The sequence below is a fragment of the Pseudophryne corroboree genome, chromosome 5 (assembly GCF_028390025.1).
Source record: "Pseudophryne corroboree isolate aPseCor3 chromosome 5, aPseCor3.hap2, whole genome shotgun sequence".
Taxonomy (NCBI): domain Eukaryota; kingdom Metazoa; phylum Chordata; class Amphibia; order Anura; family Myobatrachidae; genus Pseudophryne; species Pseudophryne corroboree.
The window spans coordinates 275833099-275854739 of record NC_086448.1 but is presented as its reverse complement, the minus strand read 5'-3'; the positions used below and the strand labels follow the sequence as shown (position 1 = coordinate 275854739).

The following is a 21641-nucleotide window of genomic DNA, read 5'->3' as shown; positions in this document are numbered from 1 at the left end:
GGTCCGGAAGAGGGGGAGTTTCTGGTGTCCCTGGACATCAGGGATGCGTACCTCCACATTCCCATTTGGTCGCCGCATTAGGCTTATCTCAGGTTTGCACTGTTAGAAAATCACTATCCGTTTCAAGCACTGCCATTCAGTCTCTCCACGGCGCCGAGGGCCTTCACCAAGGTGATGGCAGAGATGATGGTTCTCTGCAGACAGGGGGTGAACATAATTCCATATCTGGACGATCTGCTGATAAAGGATTCGTCCAGGGAGAAGTTGTTACAGTCCATTGCTCTCACGACTCATCTGCTCAAGGAGCACGGTTAGATCCTGAACCTTCCAAAGTCGCATCTGGAGCCAACAAGGAGACTTTTCTGGGGATGGTCCTCGACACGGAGATGCAGAGGGTGTTTCTACCGGTGGAGAAAGCATTGGTGATTCAGGCAATGGTCCGGGATGTCTTGAATCCTGCCTGGGTATCGGTTCATCAGTGCATCCGCCTTCTGGGGAAGATGGTTGCCTCCTACGAGGCTCTACAATACGGAAGATTTCATGCACGGTCCTTCCAACTGGATTTCCTGGACCAGTGGTCGGGATCTCATCTGCACATGCACCAGAGGATACGTCTGTCACCGAAAGCAAGGATCTCACTCTAGTGGCTGCAACTGCCTCACCTTCTGGAGGGCCGCAGGTTCGGGGTTCAGGACTGGATCCTTCTAACCACGGATGCAAGTCTCAGAGGTTGGGGAGCAGTGACTCAAGGGGAAACCTTCCAAGGACGGTGGTCAAGTCAGGAATCTCTTTTTCCAATAAACATTCTGGAGCTAAGAGCCGTGTACAACGGTCTTCTTCAGGCAGCACACCTTCTGCAGGATCGGGCTGTTCAGGTGCAGTCGGACAACGTAACGACGGTGGCCTACGTAAACTGACAGGGCGGAACGAAGAGCAGGGCTGCAATGTCAGAGGTGACAAAAATCCTCCTCTGGGCAGAAAGGCACGCAGTGGCGTTGTCAGCAATCTTCATTCCGGGAGTGGACAACTGGGAAGCGGACTTCCTCAGCAGACACAATCTCCATCCAGGAGAGTGGGGCTACACCCGGAGGTGTTCGCAGATGTGTCAAGTCTTTGGGGCGTACCTCAAATAGACATGATGGCCTCCCACCTCAACAGGAAGCTTCGGAGGTACTGTTCCAGGTCGGGAGACCCACAAGCAGTGGCAGTGGACGCACTGGTGACACCGTGGGTGTTCAAGTCAGTGTATGTGTTCCCTCCACTTCCTCTCATTCCAAGAATTCTAAAGCTGGTAAAAAGAATAAGAGTTCAGGCGATCCTCATTGCTCCGGACTGGCCAAGGAGGCCTTGGTACGCGGATCTGCTAGATCTACTACTGGAAGATCCAAGGCCTTTACCTCTTCGGGAGGACCTTCTGCAACAGGGGCCGTTCTCTTATCAAGGCTTACCACGGCTACGTTTGACGGCATGGCGGTTGAGCGCCAGATCTTAGCTCGGAAGGGTATTCCGTGCGCGGTTATTCCTACCCTGATACAGGCTAGGAAGGGAGTAACGTCTAGGCATTACCATCGAGTTTGGAAAAATGTCTCTTGGTGTGAATCCAGGCAGTTTCCTGCGGTGGAGTTTCAACTTGGACTGTTTCTCCTGTTCCTGCAAGCAGGAGTGGATATGGGCTTGTGATTGGGATCCCTAAAGGTCCAGATTTCGGCTTTATCCATTTTTTTCCCCAGAAACAATTGGCTGCCCTCCGTGCGGTTCAGACCTTTTTGAAAGGGGTCCTGCACATCCAGCCTCCCTTTGTGGCGCCGACGGCACCCTGGGATCTTGATGTGGTGTTGCATTTCCTGCAATCGGATTGGTTTGAGCCTTTACAGGAGGCTGAGGTCAAGTTTCTCACGTGGAAGGCGGTCACTTTGTTGGCATTGGCTTCTGCGCGACGTGTGTCGGATTTGGGGGCTTTGGGGGTAATTCTGAGTTGATCGCAGCAGGAATTTTGTTAGCTATGGGCAAAACCATGTGCACTACAGGGGGGGGGGGGCAGATATAACATGTGCAGAGAGGGTTAGATTTGGGTGTGGTGAGTTCAATCTGCAATTTAAATTGCAGTGTAAAAATAAAGCAGCCAGTATTTACCCTGCACAGAAACAAAATAACCCACCCAAATCTAACTCTCTCTGCACATGTTATATCTGCCTCTCCTGCAGTGCACATGGGCCCTCATTCCGAGTTGATCGCTTGCTGACGATTTTCGCAGCGCAGCGATCATGTAAAAAACCCGGCAAAACTGCGCATGCGTACGGGCCTCAGGGCGCACGCTCGACGTACTTTCACACAAAACTATGCAGTTTTACACAAGGTCTAGCGACTCTTTTTCGTCGCTCTGTTGATCGGTGAGTGATTGACAGGAAGTGGGTGTTTCTGGGTGGTAACTGACTGTTTCGGGAGTGTGCTAAAAACGCAGGGGTGTCAGGTGAAAACGCAGGCGTGCCTGGGGAAACGGGGGAGTGGCTGGCCGAACGCAGGGCGTGTTTGTGACGTCAAAGAAGGAACTAAACAGACTTAAGTGATCGCAAGGAAGGAGTAAGTTTCGAGCTGCTCAGAAAATGCACAATCTTTTTTTGGAGCAGTTCTGCGATCCTTTCGTTCGCACTTCTGCTAAGCTAAGATACACTCCCAGAGGGCGGCGGCCTAGCGTTTGCACTGCTGCTAAAAGCAGCTAGCGAGCGATCAACTCGGAATGAGGGCCATGGTTTTGCCCAACTGCTAACAAAGTTCTTGCTGCGATCAATTCAGATTTACCCCCTTTGTCCTGTAAAAGTCCCTATTTGGTCTTCCATGAAGATAGGGCAGAACTCGGGACGCGTCAACGGTTCATTCCAAAGGTTGTGTCGGCTTTTCATACCAACCAACCTATTGTGGTGCCAGTGGTTACTGACACCTCAATTGCTTCAAAGTCTTTGGATGTTGGGAGGGCTTTGAAGATCTATGTGAAGAGGACTGCTTGTCACAGGAAATTGGACTCTCTGTTTGTCCTTTATGATCCCAAGAAAATTGGGTGTCCTGCTTCTAAGCAGACGATTTCTCGCTGGATTAGGGGGGTAATTCTGAGTTGATCGCAGCAGGAACTTTGTTAGCAGTTGGGCAAAATCATGTGCACTGCAGGGGGGGCAGATATAACATGTGCAGAGAGAGTTAGATTTGGATGGGTTATTTTGTTTCTGTGCAGGGTAAATACTGGCTGTTTTATTTTTACACTGCAATTTAGATTGCAGATTGAACACACCACACCCAAATCTAACTCTCTCTGCACATGTTATATCTGCCTCCCCTGCAGTGCACATGGTTTTGCCCAACTGCTAACAAAGGGGGTCACTCGCTGCAGTTTGTTGCAGCGCAGCGTTCGGGTCGGAACTGCACATGCATGGCAGCTTTCGTTACCTAGCAATCGCCTCTGAGACAGAGGCGGTCGCTAGGCGGGAGCGGGCTGAACTGCGGCGTTAAGCCTCCGTTTAGAGGGAGCGGTCCGGCCAACGCAGGCGTGGCCAGACTGTTAGGGGGGCGGGCCGCGGCTGCGTGACGTCTCACGCAGCCGCTGCGGCCAGCGGGAGCGACGAGCAACTCCCGGCCAGCCGCAGGAGCTGCGCTGGCCGAGAGTTGCTCCTCAAATACAAAGGCGATGCTTTTGTATTTGTGCGGGGGTGCCGGCACTGACATGCTGGGCGTCCCCCCGCATGTCTGAGTTAACAATCGTAGCTGTGCTAAATTTAGCACAGCTACAATCAACTCGGAATGACCCCCAAAGTTCCTGCTGCGATCAACTCAGAATTACACTATCCAGCATGCATATTCTACGGCAGGATTGCTGTGTCCAAAATCCGTTAAGGCTCACTCTACTCGTTAGGTGGGTTCTTCCTGGGCGGCTGCCCGGGGTGTCTCGGCTTTACAGCTTTGCTGATCGGCTACTTAGTCAGGGTCGAACACGTTTAATAAGTTCTACAAGTTCGATACTTTGGCCTCTGAGAACCTACAGTTTGTTCAATCGGTTCTGCAGGAAACTCCGCGCTCTCCCTCCCATTCTGGGAGCTTTGGTACATCCCCATGGTACTAATGTGGACCCCAGCATCCTCTAGGACGTAAGAGAAAATAGGATTTTAATTACCTACCGGTAAATCCTTTTCTTGTAGTCCGTAGAGGATGCTGGGCGCCCGCCCAGCGCTTCGTTTTCCTGCAGTGGTTTTCTGGTTCAGTACAACTTTGTTTTTAGTTAAGTACTGCATTGTTACTTGGTAAGTACTGTTTCAGCGGTTGCTGAGTTTGCAAGCTTGTTAGCTTGATGTGCCTTGTATGTGTGAGCTGGTATGAATCTCGCTACTATCTGTGTTAAATCCTTCTCTCGAAGATGTCCGTCTCCTCGGGCACAGTTTCTAAACTGAGTCTGGTAGGAGAGGCATAGAGGGAGGAGACAGCCCACACTCTCAGTCTCTTAAAGTGCCAATGGCTCCTAGTGGACCCGTCTATACCCCATGGTACTAATGTGGACCCCAGCATCCTCTACGGACTACGAGAAAAGGATCTATTGGTAGGTAATTAAAATCCTATTATCAACTATTACCAATGTTGATCTGTGTAATGGATGTACTTGCGTTCTTGACAGACACTGAAAGCGTGGCTGGATTTTGATTTCCTCATCTTTTCTTGTTGGCCAGCATATTTTGCTGCATGATAATTAAATTAAGGCTGGGGATTATTCTCAAGTAATTAAGGTGAAACAGAAACTTACTACACTTACAGATTATAACAGGTATACTCTAATTTTCAATACCACGGTAATGGAGTGTCAGTAGTTCTCTCATCGGCTGCGCTGACCATGTGTCATCACCCGAAAGCAGAACGAAAGTACAATCCACAAATACCCGGGTATCTTCTACTTTTTCCATTGGCAGGTACCAGTAGGGGTCTCTCGCCCCGTATTCAGTGCTTTGGCAAATGCGGGGCAGCAGAACCCAGAAAATACCATGAAGGCCATGCCTCTATCTTTGACAGGGACAACAAATGATTGATTAATATTGTTCTTTAACTGATAATTTTGTCTGTGGCCCAATCATGAGAATCAGAACCTGTGTATCTTTTAGTTATGTTGTATTTCTTTGTATGTGTTGTGTGTCCATATTTCGCCTTTTAACATGCTTTAAAGTTTGTTATACTCCAATTGCATTATGTGATGATTAATAAAAGCTAAGTTTTATGATACTTTTGATGTCCACTGTATCCAGACAATAATTCAGGGGTAGATAGAGTGGCCCAACATAGGAGAGGCTAGTGCCGTGTTGTCACGGTATTGTTTTCTACCACTGTACCTGTTACTCTCAGGGAGCAACACCAAGTTTTGTCACCAATTAATACATATTAATCTTAAAATCAATATTATTTGGTTAGATCTACCCTCTAAGTAGTATATAATAACAATAGATTTGCCTAACACCTGTGCGGTCGGTACCCTCTCTTCTTCTCTTGACAAATGCAAATGTGCCTGAACATAACAGTGCATTGGTGATAGGGAAGTTCACTCTAAAATTGAAAAATATTTAGTTGGGTGTCAAATCACAATTCACACTGTAACGGTGTCTTAGTATAGCATTAATAACACTACATCTTCAATCTGCAATTCCACTACTTATGCAACCTCATTTACACCACCATAATTGTTTAATATAGTTTGATTTATCAGTTTAAAAACAATACATTTGACAATATTAAACATGCTATGTAGAAGTGATATGTTGGTAAAAACGTATAGATAATAGCATAAATAATACAATGTATTCTAACTATTAAGCAAAAATGACAAAGCACGCCAATATGTGAGGGCAATGTAAGACCGTTCCGACACCTGCAGCTATCAATTTCCCCAGCTCCAGGTGTCGATGCCCTTTCTCCACAGAAGGGATGTTCCTGGTTGTGGCGGGTGCTGGATCCAGGCTGCAGGTGAGATCTTGTGAGACTTGCGAGATCTCAAGCATGCCCAGCAAGCCAGCCGGGGGGAGACGCACAGCGCATCAGCACTAGGCTGATGCGTTGTGGGCGCTGATGGGATTGCTGGAGGAAGGGGTTTTCACTCTTCCTCCTATGACAGCCAAGATGTTCACACATCTCCGCGGCAATGCTTCCTGCAATCGGTAAAGAGGCAAAGTTGGAAGAGTGATACTGGCATGATGTGTGTCGGTATCATACATTTACCCCAGCGTTCTGTGTGCTTGCATGGTCACCACTCAGTTACCGCCTTGAAGCACCCAATTCACCATTAGAGTTCTATGTTGATGGATGCCTCAATTCGAAGACACTAGCAACCACCGTCTGTGTGCGTATACCTAATATGGCGAATGTGCAGAAGCCAATTTATTTGTTTGGAGCACATGCAAAGTACTGTATATGTAAGAAACTGGTTCAAACAGTCAATTGCATGACCAATCTTATTCTTATCCTTTTGATATAATACTCTGTTTTAGAAATATCTTTTAAATATTTGCTCACTTTACACCATTAGTTTGTTTTCTTAAGGTATTACGTTATTACCTTTTTTATCTAGAAACATCTGGTTAAAAAGTCAGCCTGCGCTTTATTTGGACTTTTGATGTGTTTGTCTGTGTGCACTTTCGATGGTAGGAACAACATTATTCATTGTTCTACACATCTCTATGGAGGTAACCTAACCTGCAGTGTAGTATCATCGAAGCCTTGCAGCTAATTGAGTCGAGTTTTAAAGTTTGTGCTAGTAAATCAGCTGACTAATATTAGGTACCACTAATGTTCCAAAACTGGAAAAGAGAGTATTTTCTCATCCAATTAATCCTTCATATAAGGTTTAAATATTTTAATATAATATAGATTATTGAATGTAACATGATAGCCTCAATAAATCCTTTATGCATAGAACAAGAGAAGACTATTCCAGATATTGTCAATGTCCCAGTGTCCTACGAATTGATTGGTTACCCTGGTAGCCACAGTAATTCCCATAGCTACTCCCTTTGTCTGACACTAAAATGTGTTAATGAAATATGAATAACATTGTGATAATTGCTATATAAACATAACTTACTGTATTTTATGGGAGCATTTTATGTTTCTAAAGGAAATAAAAAATATTTAGCTGCAGACAGGGTTAACATTAAATGTTGTAAACCATGAATGCATATTGTAACTACTAAGCTTAAGTTTGTTCAGAAATTGAAATTACACTTTGCTGTTATATTCTTCAATATATAATTATTCTTATATTATTCACAAAATGTAATTTTTGTTTTTCATTTTGGATTCAGACCTTGTGTAATACCTACTGGCTACAGATGAAAAACAAGTAACTGGACCATGGGGAACCAGCTTGTAGGAATAGCCCCATCTCAGATCTTATCTGTGGATAGTTATTTTTCAGATATACATGACTTTGAGTATGACAAGAGCCTGGGGAGTACACGGTTCTTTAAAGTTGCTAGAGCCAAGCATCGGGAAGGCTTGGTCGTTGTCAAGGTCTTTGCTATACAAGACCCATCACTGCCTCTCACCAACTACAAGCAGGAACTTGAAGAATTAAAAATTCGTCTTTGTTCCTCCCAGAATTGCCTTCCATTTCAAAAGTTCACCCTGAATGAGAAAGCTGCCTTGCTTTTCAGACAATACGTCAGAGATAACCTCTATGATCGCATCAGCACTCGCCCGTTCCTCAATAACATTGAGAAGCGTTGGATTGCATTTCAGATCCTGACTGCTGTGGATCAAGCACACAAGTCTGGTGTTTGTCATGGTGACATAAAGACAGAAAATGTGATGGTGACCAGTTGGAACTGGGTCCTTCTTACAGACTTTGCAAGTTTTAAGCCCACATATCTGCCAGAAGATAACCCAGCTGATTTTAACTATTTCTTTGATACATCTCGTAGAAGAACTTGTTACATAGCCCCAGAGAGGTTTGTTGATGGCAGCACATTTTCCACAGAGCTGGAGTCGATCAAAGACCCATCTACGCCACTGGTGGATCTCACTAATAACAACCAACGAACAAGAGGGGACCTTAAGCGGGCAATGGATATCTTTTCTGCAGGTACCATGTTTTATATGAATGACATTACTCCTTTTAACAGTATAAGCTGCTTGTGCGTCATAATCGTATCATTTTGCAAATAAGACGCAATTTAATGGAAAAAGTAGCACCTAAAGATGCTCGGCACTAACAAGTCACTGCATGATAAGGAGGGCTGTTTAACGTGCAGGGACGATAGATGTAAGTGGACACATCTGTATTGATTCTTCTTGCATAAGGCTTTAACAGAAGGGTTTTATTTATCTTACGTCCTAGAGGATGCTGGGGACTCCGTAATGACCATGGGGTATAGACGGGCTCCGCAGGAGATAGGGCACCTAAAAGAACTTTGACTATGGGTGTGCACTGGCTCCTCCCTCTATGCCCCTCCTCCAGACCTCAGTTAGATTCTGTGCCCAGAGGAGAAAGGGTACAATGCAGCGAGCTCTCAAGAGTTTGCTGTTTTAAAGAATTTTGTTAGGTTTTTTATTTTCAGGGAGTCCTGTTGGCAACAGGCTCCCTGCATCGTGGGACTGAGGAGAGAGAAGCAGAGCTGGCTTGTAAGGTTGGGCACTGCTTCTAGGCTACTGGACACCATTAGCTCCAGAGGGAGTCGGAACACAGGCCTCACCTCGGGTTCGTCCCGGAGCCGCGCCGCCGTCCTCACAGATGCCGAAGAAAGAAGCCGGGTGAGTATTGAGGAAAAGACTTCAGGCGGCAGAAGACATCAGATCTTCATGAGGTAAGCGCGCAGCGGTAAGCTGCGTGCCATTGCTCCCAGTCACACACACACAAGAGGCACTGTAGGGTGCAGGGGGGGGGGCGCCGCCGCCCTGAGCAGCAATAAACCTCAATTTGGGCATAAATATGTTGGATTAGGCTGTGGGACAGTAAATCCACGGACCCCCGCCATTTTCTTACAATATCATGAGGGGACCGAAGCCCGCCGTCGGGTGGGCGGGGCTTGATCCTCGGCACTAACTAGCGCCATTTTCTCCACAGAGAGAAAACGCTGGCTCCCTGTTCTCTCCCCTGCTGAGCTTCACAGGCTGGAAAAAAGAGGAGGGGGGCACATTGGCGACGCAGTGAGTGGAGATTAACATTATAAATATATAAAAGTGCTATCTGGTCATTTATTCCAGTGTTTGGGCGCTGGGTGTGTGCTGGCAATCTCTCTCTCTGTCTCCCCTAAGGGCCTGGTTGGGGTTTTGTCCCCTTATAGGTAACTCCCTGTGTGTGTGGGGTGTCGGTAAGTGTGTGTCGACATGTCTGAAGCGGAAGGCTTCTCCAAGGAGGAGGTGGAGCAAATGAGTGGTGTGTCCCCGTCGCTGGTGCCGACTCAGGATTGGATAAGCATGTGGCATAGGTTAAATGCAAGTGTGACATCTTTACATGAGAGGCTTGATAAGGCTGAATTAAGGGGAACATCAGGGGGTCAATCCTCGGATTGGACCGATTCACAGGGCCCGTCGGGGTCTCAAAAGCGTCCCTTAACACAAGACACTACTACCGACACGGACTCTGATTCCAGTGTCGATTATGACGAAGTAAAATTGCACCCTAGGGTGACTAAAACCATTCAGTGTATGATTGTGGCAATTAGGGATGTCTTGCATCAGAACCCTCGGTCCCCGACACAAGGGTACACATGTTTAAGGAAAAGAAACAGATTATAAATTTTCCCACATCTCATGAATTAAATGAATTCTTTATAAAAGCTTGGGAGACTGCGGAGAAGAGGCCGCAGATCCCCAAAAGAATTTATATGGCATACCCCTTCCCTAAACAGGACAGGGAGAGTTGGGAATCACCTCCCACTGTGGACAAGGCCCTGACGCACTTGTCCAAGAAGGTGGCGCTACCGTCTCCTGACACAGCTGCCCTTAAGGACCCTGCAGATCGCAGGCAAGAAACTACCTTAAAGGGTATTTATTCTCATACGGGTGCTGTACTACGACCGACGATTGCGTCGGCATGGGTGTGTAGCGCAGTTGCAGCTTGGGCAGATGAGCTGACAGATAATTGTGATAGTATGGATAAGGATACTATATTCTTAACTATAGCCCATATAAAAGACGCAGTCTTATTTATGAGGGATGCTAAAAGAGACATTGGATTGCTGGCTTCTAGGGCCAATGCCATGTCGATCTCAGCGAGACGATCCTTATGGACTCGCCAATGGACGGGTGATGCGGATTCCAAAAAAGCATATGGAAGTACTACCCTATAAGGGTGATGTATTGTTTGGGGATAGGCTGACGGACCTGGTTTCCACAGCTACAGCAGGTAAATCAAATTTTTTACCATATATTCCCCAACAGCAAAAGAAAATGCCACCCTATCAGATGCAGTCCTTTCGGTCGCACAAGTCCAGAAGAGGTCGGGGATCCTCCTTCCTTGCCAGAGGTAAGGGCAGAGGCAAAAGAGCACCTGCTTCGGCAGGCGCCCAGGAACAAAAGTCCTCCCCGGCTACTCCAAAACCCACAGCATGACGCCGGGACTCCCCTGAGGGAGTCCGCACCGGTGGGCGCACGTCTTCGACCTTTCAGCCATGTCTGGGTCACCTCAGACCTGAATCCCTTTGTGTTAGAAATAGTTTCCCAGGGTTACAAACTGGAATTCGAAGAGGTGCCCCCGCGCCGATTTTTCAAGTCGGCCATACCAGTTTCCACGTCGGAACGGGATGTAGTGTTAGCTGCAATTCAAACGCTGTGTATACAGTAAGTGATAATCAAGGTTCCCATGAACCAGCAGGGAAGAGGTTATTACTCAACCCTCTTTGTGGTCCCGAAACCGGACGGTTCGGTCAGACCTATCTTGAATCTGAAATCCCTAAACCTGTACATAAAAAGATTCAAATTCAAAATGGAATCGCTCAGAGCGATAATAGCCAATATGGAGGAGGGGGAGTTTATGGTGTCTCTGGACATAAAGGATGCGTACCTTCATGTCCCCATATATCCCCCCCATCAAGAATTCTTGTCATTACCAATTTCAGACGTTGCCGTTTGGACTTTCCACGGACCCGAGGATTTTCACCAAGATAATGGCGGAAATGATGGTGGTCCTGCGCAAGCATGGAGTCACAATTATCCCATACTTGGACGATCTCCTGATAAAAGCGAGATCAAGGGAGAAATTGCTGAGCAGTGTGGCGCTCTCTCTGAGAGTTCTCCAGCAACACGGTTGAATTCTAAATCTACCGAAGTCACAGTTGATTCCGACAACTCGATTACCGTTCCTAGGTATGATACTGGATACGGAACAAATGAAGGTCTTCCTTCCAATGGTGAAAGCCCAGGACATCCAGAACATGGTCAGAGACCTGCTGAAACCGAAAAGGGTGTCTGTTCACCAGTGCACTCGAGTTCGGGGAAAGATGGTGGGGGCCTACGAGGCCATTCCATTCGGAAGTTTCCATGCAAGGACTTTTCAATGGGACCTTCTGGACAAGTGGTCCGGGTCCCATCTACACTTACATCGAAAAATAACTCTGTCCCCAGGGGCCAGGGTGTCTCTCCTGTGGTGGTTGCAAAGTGCTCACCTACTGGAGGGTCGCAGATTCGGAATTCAGGATTGGATCCTTGTTACCACGGACGCGAGCCTCCGAGGATGGGGAGCAGTCACACAAGGAAGAAATTTTCAGGGACTTTGGTCAGACCAGGAGTCATGTCTACACATCAATGTGTTGGAACTCAGGGCCATATACAACGGCCTTCGACAAGCGGAGAGTCTTCTTCGAAACCTACCGGTTCTGATTCAGTCAGACAATGTCACAGCAGTGGCTCATGTGAACCGCCAAGGCGGGACAAGAAGCAGAGTCGTGATGGCGGAAGCCACCAGGATTCTTCGCTGGGCGGAAAATCACGTGAGCGCTCTGTCGGCTGTCTTCATTCCGGGAGTGGACAACTGGGAAGCAGACTTCCTCAGCAGACACGATCTCCATCCAGGAGAGTGGTGACTTCATCAAGAAGTCTTTGCAGACATAATACGTGTTTGAGGAACTCCTCAAATAGACATGATGGCGTCACGCCTCAACAAAAAACTTCGGAGGTATTGTGCCAGGTCTCGGGACCCTCAGGCAGTAGCAGTAGACGCTCTGATAACACCGTGGGTGTTCAAGTTGGTCTACGTGTTTCCTCCTCAAAAGTGTTGAGGATCATAAGACGAAGAAGAGTACAGACGATACTCGTTGTCCCAGACTGGCCTCGAAGGGCCTGGTACTCAGATCTACAAGAGATGCTCACGGGAGATCCCTGGCCTCTTACGCTGAGGGAAGACCTGTTGCAACAGGGGCCCTGTGTATTTCAAGACTTACCGCGGTTACGTTTGACGGCATGGCGGTTGAACGCCGAATCCTAGCAAAAAAGGGGATTCCGGAAGAGGTCATCCCTACTTTAATAAAGGCTAGGAAGGAGGTGACGGTTAAGCATTATCACCGTATCTGGCGAAAGTATGTGTCTTGGTGTGAGACCAAGAATGCACCTATGGAAGATTTTCATCTGGGTTGTTTTCTCCACTTCCTACAGACAGGAGTGGATATGGGCCTGAAATTAGGCTCTGTTAAGGTTCAGATTTCGTCCCTCTCGATTTTCTTTCAGAAGGATTTGGCTTCTCTTCCAGAAGTCCAGACGTTTGTAAAGGGAGTGCTGCACATCCAGCCCCCTTTTGTGCCTCCAGTGGCACCATGGGACCTCAACGTGGTGTTGCAGTTCCTAAAATCACACTGGTTTGAACCGCTTAACAAGGTTGAGTTGAAATTTCTTACTTGGAAGGTGGTAATGTTGTTGGCCTTGGCATCGGCAAGGCAAGTATCAGAATTGGCGGCTTTGTCACACAAAAGCCCCTACTTGATTTTTCATGTGGATCGAGCTGAATTGAGGACACGTCCGCAATTTTTGTCTAAGGTGGTTTCTTCATTCCATGTGAATCAACCTATTGTGGTGCCTGTGCCTACAAGTGACCTGGAGGATTCCAGATCCCTGGACGTAGTCAGGGTCTTAAAGATTTATGTAGCCAGGACGGCTAGAATTAGGAAAACAGAGGCCCTGTTTGTACTGTATGCGGCCAATAAGATTGGCGCACCTGCTTCGAAGCAGACTATTGCTCGCTAGATCTGTAATACGATTCAGCAGGCTCACTCTACGGCTGGATTGCCGGTGCCAAATTCGGTTAAGGCCCATTCCACTAGGAAGGTGGGCTCTTCTTGGGCGGCTGCCCGAGGCATCTCGGCATTACAACTTTTCCGAGCGGCGACTTGGTCGGGGTCAAACACTTTTGCTAAATTCTACAAGTTTGATACCCTGGCTGATGAGGACCTAGCGTTTGCTCAGTCGGTGCTGCAGAGTCATACGCACTCTCCCGCCCGATTGGATGCTTTGGTATAAACCCCTTGGTTCTTACGGAGTCCCCAGCATCCTCTAGGACGTAAGAGAATTATAAGATTTTAAACCTACTGGTAAATCTATTTCTCCTAGTCCGTAGAGGATGCTGGGCGCCCGTCCCAGTGCGGAAACTCTGCAAGACTTGTATATAGTTGTTGATTACATAAGGGTTATGTTACAGTTGGAATCGGTCTTGGACCGTTGCTGTTTTTTGTTCATACGGTTAACTGGTTATGTATGATCCAGGTTACATGGTATGATTGGTGTGGGCTGGTATGAATCTTGCCCTTGGATTTCTAAATCCTGCCTTGTAGTGTCCATCTCCTCTGGGCACAGTTTCTCTAACTGAGGTCTGGAGGAGGGGCATAGAGGGAGGAGCCAGTGCACACCCATAGTCAAAGTTCTTTTAGGTGCCCTATCTCCTGTGGAGCCCGTCTATACCTCATGGTCCTTACGGAGTCCCCAACATCCTCTACGGACTAGGAGAAATAGATTTACCGGTAGGTTTAAAATCTTATTTTTTCATGCAGCCAGTGAACCTAAACTAATGCATACTGTTATCATTATTTATTGCAAAGAAACAGTGGCTACCTTCTTAGTGATCCTTTCTGTTTTTGCAGGTTGTGTAATAGCGGAATTGTTCACTGAGGGCGTGCCACTATTTGACTTGTCCCAGCTTTTAGCTTACAAAAAGGGGCAGTTTTCACCTGATCAAGTGCTGGGAAAAATTGAAGATGGCAGTATCAGGCAGCTGGTAAGTACTGTGTGTGGGGTGGTATCCGATCTATAGATCTACACTAAAAAGGTCTACAGTCAATAGGTCTACTGCTAATGGTAGACATGCATTAGGTCGACATGTGAAAAGTAGACAGTTATTTATTATTTATTTATTACCAGTTATTTATATAGCGCACACATATTCCGCAGCGCTTTACAGAGAATATTTGGCCATTCACATCAGTCCCTGCCCCAGTGGAGCTTACAATCTATATTCCCTACCACATGTACACACATTCACACTAGGGTTAATTTTTGTTGAGAGCCAATTAACCTACCAGTATATTTTTGGATTGTGGGAGGAAACCGGAGTACCCGGAGGAAACCCACGCAAGTACGGGGAGAATATACAAACTCCACACAGTTAGGGCCATGGTGGGAATTGAACCCATGACCTCAGTGCTGTGAGGCAGTAATGCTAACCATTACACCATCCGTACTGCCAAAAAGTTCAAAAAGTCGACATGGTCAAAAGATCGACATGCCAGTGGTCAACACTTTTTTTTAATATATCTTTTTACTTTTTCATACTTTACCATCAACGTGGATTGGGAATAGTACCGCACCTTGCCCAAAGTAGCTCGCCATGGTACACAAATATGCCTTGTTTGTGGCAGAAAAGTGACAAAACATTCCCCTCAAAAAAATTGTCTACCTTTTTTGTGTCGATCATTTCTAGGTTGACCTTTTGAGCCTGTTAATCTTTTGACCCTGTCGACCTTTTCTACGGTCTACCTATTCTATGTTGACCTTTTTGACACTGTTGACCTTTTGACCCTGTTGACCTAATACATGTCTACTATTAGTGTGTGTGTATTTTTTTATTTTATTTTATTTCTTACTACTTTTTATTATGTCTAGAACTGTTGATTTTACTTTTTATAGCACCAGTTTAGTAAGGGAGAGAGTGATAGATTTCCCCTACACACTAATGTTATTAGATCTGGTGCTATCTGAGCCCAGTAGTTGCTGGCATTTATGTTGCAAAATGCAGGCATAACGTGCAACTTGTGAAATAAGAGCTGCTCTGCACCTCCACTATGAAGCCGCTACTACACAGAGAATTATTGGTAGCACTGTTCTGGTGTCACCAGGTTACTCAGATTTATGTTGCCTCTAACTGCGCTTGTGAATGAGGGTAAGAAACTGGTTCTCCGCTGCCACTTCACTGGAGTTTTTGACAGTCCATGGCAGCTCAGGACCAGTCATAATAGCAAATTATTTAGGTACAATGTAAGTATCCTAATTTGTGATCGCTTTTTACAAATGAATTTGTCTAAGCTTGGTAAATTGCATGTTTTGTATGTGTACAAAGAGACATGCACTAAAAGATGGATATTATCATACAACAAGTTGCTAAAATCTTTGAATGTATTTAATAGGTGACACAGATGATCCGCCGTGAACCTGAAAAACGACTTGCAGCAGAAGACTACTTGAAACAACAAAGGGGCAATGCATTTCCTGAGATATTCTACACATTTTTGCAGCCGTACATGGCTCAGTTTGCTAAAGAAACTTTCAACTCCGCTGATGAGCGTATCCTAGTTATCCGAAAGGATCTAGATAACATCATTCATAATCTGTGTGGAGATGATCAGAGTGAGAAAGCAGAGGGCGAGACCAAGGAAAATGGTCTACTCATCTTGGTTACAGTGATCACATCCTGTTTGCAAACACTGAAGTATTGTGACTCTAAGCTGGCGGCCCTGGAGCTTATCCTTCATCTTGTCCCACGCTTAAGTGTGGAGATTTTACTGAATCGTATTACGCCCTACCTACTTCACTTTAGTAATGACTCTGTGCCCAGGGTGAAAGCTGAGGCTGTGCGGACACTGACCAAGGTTTTAGCCTTGGTCAAGGAGGTGCCTAGAAATGACATCAACATTTACCCAGAATACATCTTGCCTGGCATAGCACATCTGGCTCAAGATGAAGCAACTATTGTTAGACTGGCATATGCAGGTAAGACTGTTTCTGGTTGGATGCTTCTTACTTTCACTGTGCTACAAACTAATTATACCAAGTCTATTAGAATGAATGGACTGCTCTCTCCCATTTATGGGCAGTAGCACAGTCTATAAAATGAAAGAAGAATATCTCTCTCTCAAAGGTTTTATACATCTCTCCCTGTTTGCAGTATTTATCACAATAAGATGGGTGAGACTACAAACTCTGAGCAGAAGGGTGTACAGTATCTGAAGTAGACGCATGACTGGATCTGAGATATGATCACTTCAGCTCCAGTCTTTGTGGGTCACCCTTTGGCAAACTATGTGTTACGGGTAAAGAGTGAGTAGTTTCTTGTGATTGAGCACAGTAACTTTATTGAATAATTGCCTTTGCAATATATTAAAATCCATAAGTTCTCAATTATAGTCCCGAAAATAATAATAATGGAACAATTTACTAATACTTTATAACTGCCTAAGGCCGGGTACACATCAGAGCAATATCAACACGATTTGCTGTATCGGTACGACAAATCGTGCTTAACTCCTGCGGGTCACATGCAACATCTTCTGGTTGGCTATGCTGCACGGCCATCCGGAAGATAGCTTGTGCGACCCTCTGCAGTATAATGAAGGATGGAACGAGATGTTGTTCATTACATCGTGTAATGTGTACCGTCAATCAATCTGCTATGGTCCGTGGAGAAGGGAAATCACCCCAACCATTGGCATGATTGCAAGTCGTGCAGGTGTGAACCCGGCCTAAATGTCTGAGGCAAGTCAGGGTATATTTTATTTCTTCTGTGCCTTAATGCAGCTTGTATTTATTCTGCTATTTACACAAGTGATATTCTAGGCACTTTTTATGGTGTTTCAAAGTTTAGCGTGTTTAATTTGCTCCAGATATTTTATCTGGATTAATTGGCATTGTAAAAAAAAAAAAAAAAAAAAGTATTTACAGATTTGTTAAAAATGTTTTTTTGCTAAAAATCATTAGGCATCCACTCATAATGGTGTCAGTGTTTTTGACTGAAGTAGTACAATGTTTTTCCCAATATATCACTCTATAACAGGCATTCCCAACCACGGTCCTCAAGGCACACCTACAGTGCAGGTTTTAGTGATATCCAGGTTGCAGCACAGATGGTTAAATCAAAACAACTGAGGTGCTAATTAAGTCACGTGTGCTGAAGCCTGGATATCACTAAAACCTGCACTGTTGGTGTGCCTTGAGGTCCGTGGTTGGGAATGCCTGCTCTATAATTTTCTTTCTAATCAAGCTAACAGCCTATATATGTAATATTGGGGCTGATTCTGAATACAGCAGCATGTATTGGCGGTCACCCATCTGCGAGTATATGCCAATGGCCTACAAACTCCTTCCCATGTGTGCATCTGTGCGCCCGAATTTGCAAGGACAGGGACACCCAGTTTTGGCGCTCGTGCATGCTTTAATACAGATTGCTACGTCCTTTATATGCTACCATCAGTCTCACCCATACCTCCCAACATGACCCTCTCCAGGAGGGACAGAATGCTCTGTTACTGGACTTCCCTCTTAATGTATGATTGCCCTCACCTGTGCCGAAACAGCTTTCTTATCCATTTACCTGTTCAAAACAGGTGTTGGCAATCATATATTAAGAGAAAAGTCCAGGAGCAGAGCATTCTGTCCCTCCCGGAGAGTGTCATGTTGGGAGGTATGGTCTCACCATTGAAAATTGCACCAGCCCTATGGCATGTGCAGTTTCTCTGTCTGACCACGGACACCCATGCTGCAGCTCTGTGTCTGTGAACTGAACTGAGCTGATTGCATTTAGCTGCCCATGGCACCTCCAGTCCATACCCACTGAATGGCCCATTTCCTCATGCACTATTAGCTATCTCCAAAGAACTGGAACACAAATCACTTTCTGCACCTTTTGCATACACTCTGTGTGTGGCATGCATCATGTGGCTTTTCACGCATGCGCAGTTGAAAAGAATTGCTCAAGTTTGTGAACATCAGCATTGTGTATGACTCAGAATCAGGCCCATAGTTTAAATAGTATATTTTTACCATTGTCTTCAAAAATTGACCATCTTATTGTAAATGTGTTTCCATAGTGCACATTTTAGTTCAGTTAGCATGATTTTGCGCCGGACTTGCATTTTTATGTACACAGCTTAATCCGTAATGGGGGTAAAAACAAAAACCCGAGGGTTTGATATATAGCCGCACTTATGGGACGAGATGACTCATGTATTATTGAATTGACTCCTCAGATTGAAGAAGTTATAGATAAAATAGCCCCTAAACTGCTCTGCTATTGCCCAATACAGTTAAGGACTAGAGATGCCTATACCTAGGCAGTTGTCCAGGTGTGGGTTATAATCGGCGTTTATGTCAGCACCTGCAGAAGTTTTCCGTATAGTTTGAGAAAAAGAGCCTAATTGGTTGGTGAAATTGTAGTGTTCCCCCACGGATTTGTCGACGTCCGTAATGGGGCGTGGCCCACCCTTAGCGTCACTGATGGGGGCGTTCCGGGCTTCCCCAAGCTCTCCTTTTAATGTGAACAGATGCTGTGTGCATGCGCATGGCATCTATTCATGATAAAGCAGTCTATAATTGCTTTGCTTTACACTGTATACAAAATAGGCTTATTCACCACTCTATGCTAACAAGTGGTGACATAACCATTTTTCCATTTTTAGACTGGGAAAGTAAGAATGTAATGCTCTTTCACATGGAATATGTTCGGTTTAATCTGAAAACAAAAAAAATAGTTTTATACTATGGCATTAGTGCTACTCTAACAACATATAATCATTGTATTCCCAATGTAGATTGAAAACTTAGCTCAAATAAATGTATGCTTAAGCCTAAGGTACCAGCCCAAACCTATTAAATAATAACATTACTGATAACTTAGTAAAGAGTATTGCTTAAATGGTGTTTTAACCATTAGGGCAATCAATTCAGCAAGAACCAGTGCTTAATTTAATATTAGCCATGCCTTATATTTATTGCACTTCATATATATGGCATTGTTTTTTAGCAAAATAAAATTACTAAACTACCTGAAAATATTAAATACGCCAGCAATCCAGTTCATGAACCAGAGCAAAGGCTAAGCAGAACTGCTCATGTACCTGCATATACAGGCTGAGTCTCCCTTATCCAAAATGCTTGGGACCAGAGGAATTTTGGATATGGGATTTTTCCGTATTTTGGAATAATTGCATACCATAATGAGATATCATGGCAATGGGACCTAAATCTAAGCACAGAATGCATTTATGTTTCATATACACCTTATACACACAGCCTGAAGGTAATTTTAGCCAATATTTTTTATAACTTTGTGCATTAAGCAAAGTGTGTCTACATTCACACAATTCATTTATGTTTCATATACACCTTATACACACAGCCTGAAGGTTATTCAATACAATATTTTTAATAACTTTGTGTATTAAACAAAGTTTGTGTACATAGTAACATAGTATCTGAGGTTGAAAAAAGACAATTGTCCATCGAGTTCAACCTATTTGTGGTCTCCTATGCATGATGATTTGACTAAAATTTCTGACTGATGCTGCTGTCAGCCGTTGCATTTTATCCCTATTTATAGTAACTATAATGCATGACTATGCACCATACCCCTGGATATCCTTATCCATTAGGAATTTATCTAACCCGTTCTTAAAGGTGTTGACAGATTCCGCCATTACAACTCCCTCGGGCAGGGAATTCCAAACACGTATTGTCCTTACCGTGAAAAAGCCTTTACGCCGTATTGTGCGGAATCTCCTCTCCTCTAACCTGAGCGAGTGTCCACGAGTCCTCTGTGTTGATCTAACCAAAAACAGGTCCCGCGCAAGCTCTGTGTATTGTCCCCTTATATATTTGTAGATGTTGATCATATCCCCTCTTAGTCTCCGCTTTTCCAATGTAAACATGCCTAGTCTTTCAAGCCTTTCCTTGTATTCCATCGTCTCCATGCCCTTAATTAGTTTGGTCGCCCTCCTCTGTACCTTTTCAAGCTCCAGGATATCCTTTTTGTAGTACGGTGCCCAGAATTGTACACAGTATTCAAGGTGTGGCCTCACTAGTGATTTATATAACGGGAGTATAATACTCTCGTCCCTAGCATCAATACACCGTTTTATGCATGCTAATATCTTATTAGCCTTCTTTGCTGCAGTCCTACTTTGGGTACTACTGCTTAGCTTGCTATCTATGAGGACACCTAAGTCCTTTTCCAGTACAGAATCCCCTAATTTTACCCCATTTAGTAGGTAGGTGTAATTTTTGTTCTTGTTACCACAGTGCATTACCTTACACTTGTCTGTGTTGAAGCGCATTCTCCATTTGGCTGCCCATGCTTCTAATTTAACTAAGTCGTTCTGAAGAGACTCGGCATCCTCCTCTGTATTTATAGCCTTACACAATTTGGTATCATCTGCAAAAATTGACACCAGGCTCTCTAGACCTTCTGTTAGGTCGTTAATGAAAATATTGAAGAATAGCGGTCCTAATTCTGAGCCTTGCGGCACACCACTTAGCACTTCAGTCCAAGTTGAAAAAGATCCATTAACCACAACACGCTGCTCCCTGTTATCTAACCAGTTTTTGACCCAAGTGCATATTGTGCTTCCTAGCCCTGATTCTTGTAGCTTGTAGATAAGTCTCATGTGTGGTACAGTATCGAACGCTTTGGCAAAGTCTAAAAAGATTACATCCACGTCTTTACCCTGATCTAGGTTTGCGCTTACTGTTTCATAAAAGCCAAGTAAGTTGGTTTGACAGGATCTGTCCTTCATAAACCCATGTTGATTCCTTTTAATGACCTTATTGACTTCAAGGAACTTCTGAATACTATCTCTTAGAATACCTTCCAATACTTTCCCCACTATAGATGTAAGACTAACTGGTCTATAATTACCTGGTTCAGCTTTACTTCCCTTTTTGAATATAGGCACTACTTCCGCTATACGCCAGTCTTTGGGAACCATACCTGATATAACTGAATCCTTAAAGATCAAAGATAGCGGTTTTGCCAGTTCAGAGTGAAGCTCCATTAGAACCCTTGGGTGAATACCATCGGGCCCTGGTGATTTATTAATCTTTAAACGTTTTAATCGGTCACAGACTACTTCCTCGCTTAAATAAGTACCTATCAGTGGGATATTCTCATTATTGAGATTGTGTGTCAGTCCCTGAAATGGGTCCTCTCTAGTGAATACTGTTGAAAAAAACTAATTTAGTGTGTCCGCTATGTCATTATCATTTTTGCTTAAGACTCCCAACTTGTCTTTTAAAGGGCCTATACTCTCCTTCTTTAATCTCTTGCTATTAATGTATTTAAATAATTTTTTGGGATTCGCTTTGCTTTCCTTTGCTACTAGTTTTTCAGTTTCTACTTTAGCCGCTCTTATTTCCTTTTTGCAAATTTTGTTACATTCCTT

At 44.8% G+C, this 21641-nt stretch overlaps 1 protein-coding gene across 3 annotated transcripts in view; it reads left to right on the top strand.

The window, feature by feature from the left end:
• Positions 1-21641, top strand: part of PIK3R4 (phosphoinositide-3-kinase regulatory subunit 4) — a 163216-nt gene that overhangs the window by 3370 nt on the left and 138205 nt on the right. For all 3 annotated transcript variants that reach the window (XM_063922356.1, XM_063922354.1, XM_063922355.1), the window contains exons 2-4: positions 7320-8098; positions 14082-14215; positions 15621-16203. In XM_063922356.1, the coding sequence (XP_063778426.1) occupies positions 7369-8098; positions 14082-14215; positions 15621-16203 (1447 nt within the window). In that variant the 5' untranslated portion in view covers positions 7320-7368. The remainder of the gene's footprint in view (positions 1-7319; positions 8099-14081; positions 14216-15620; positions 16204-21641) is intronic.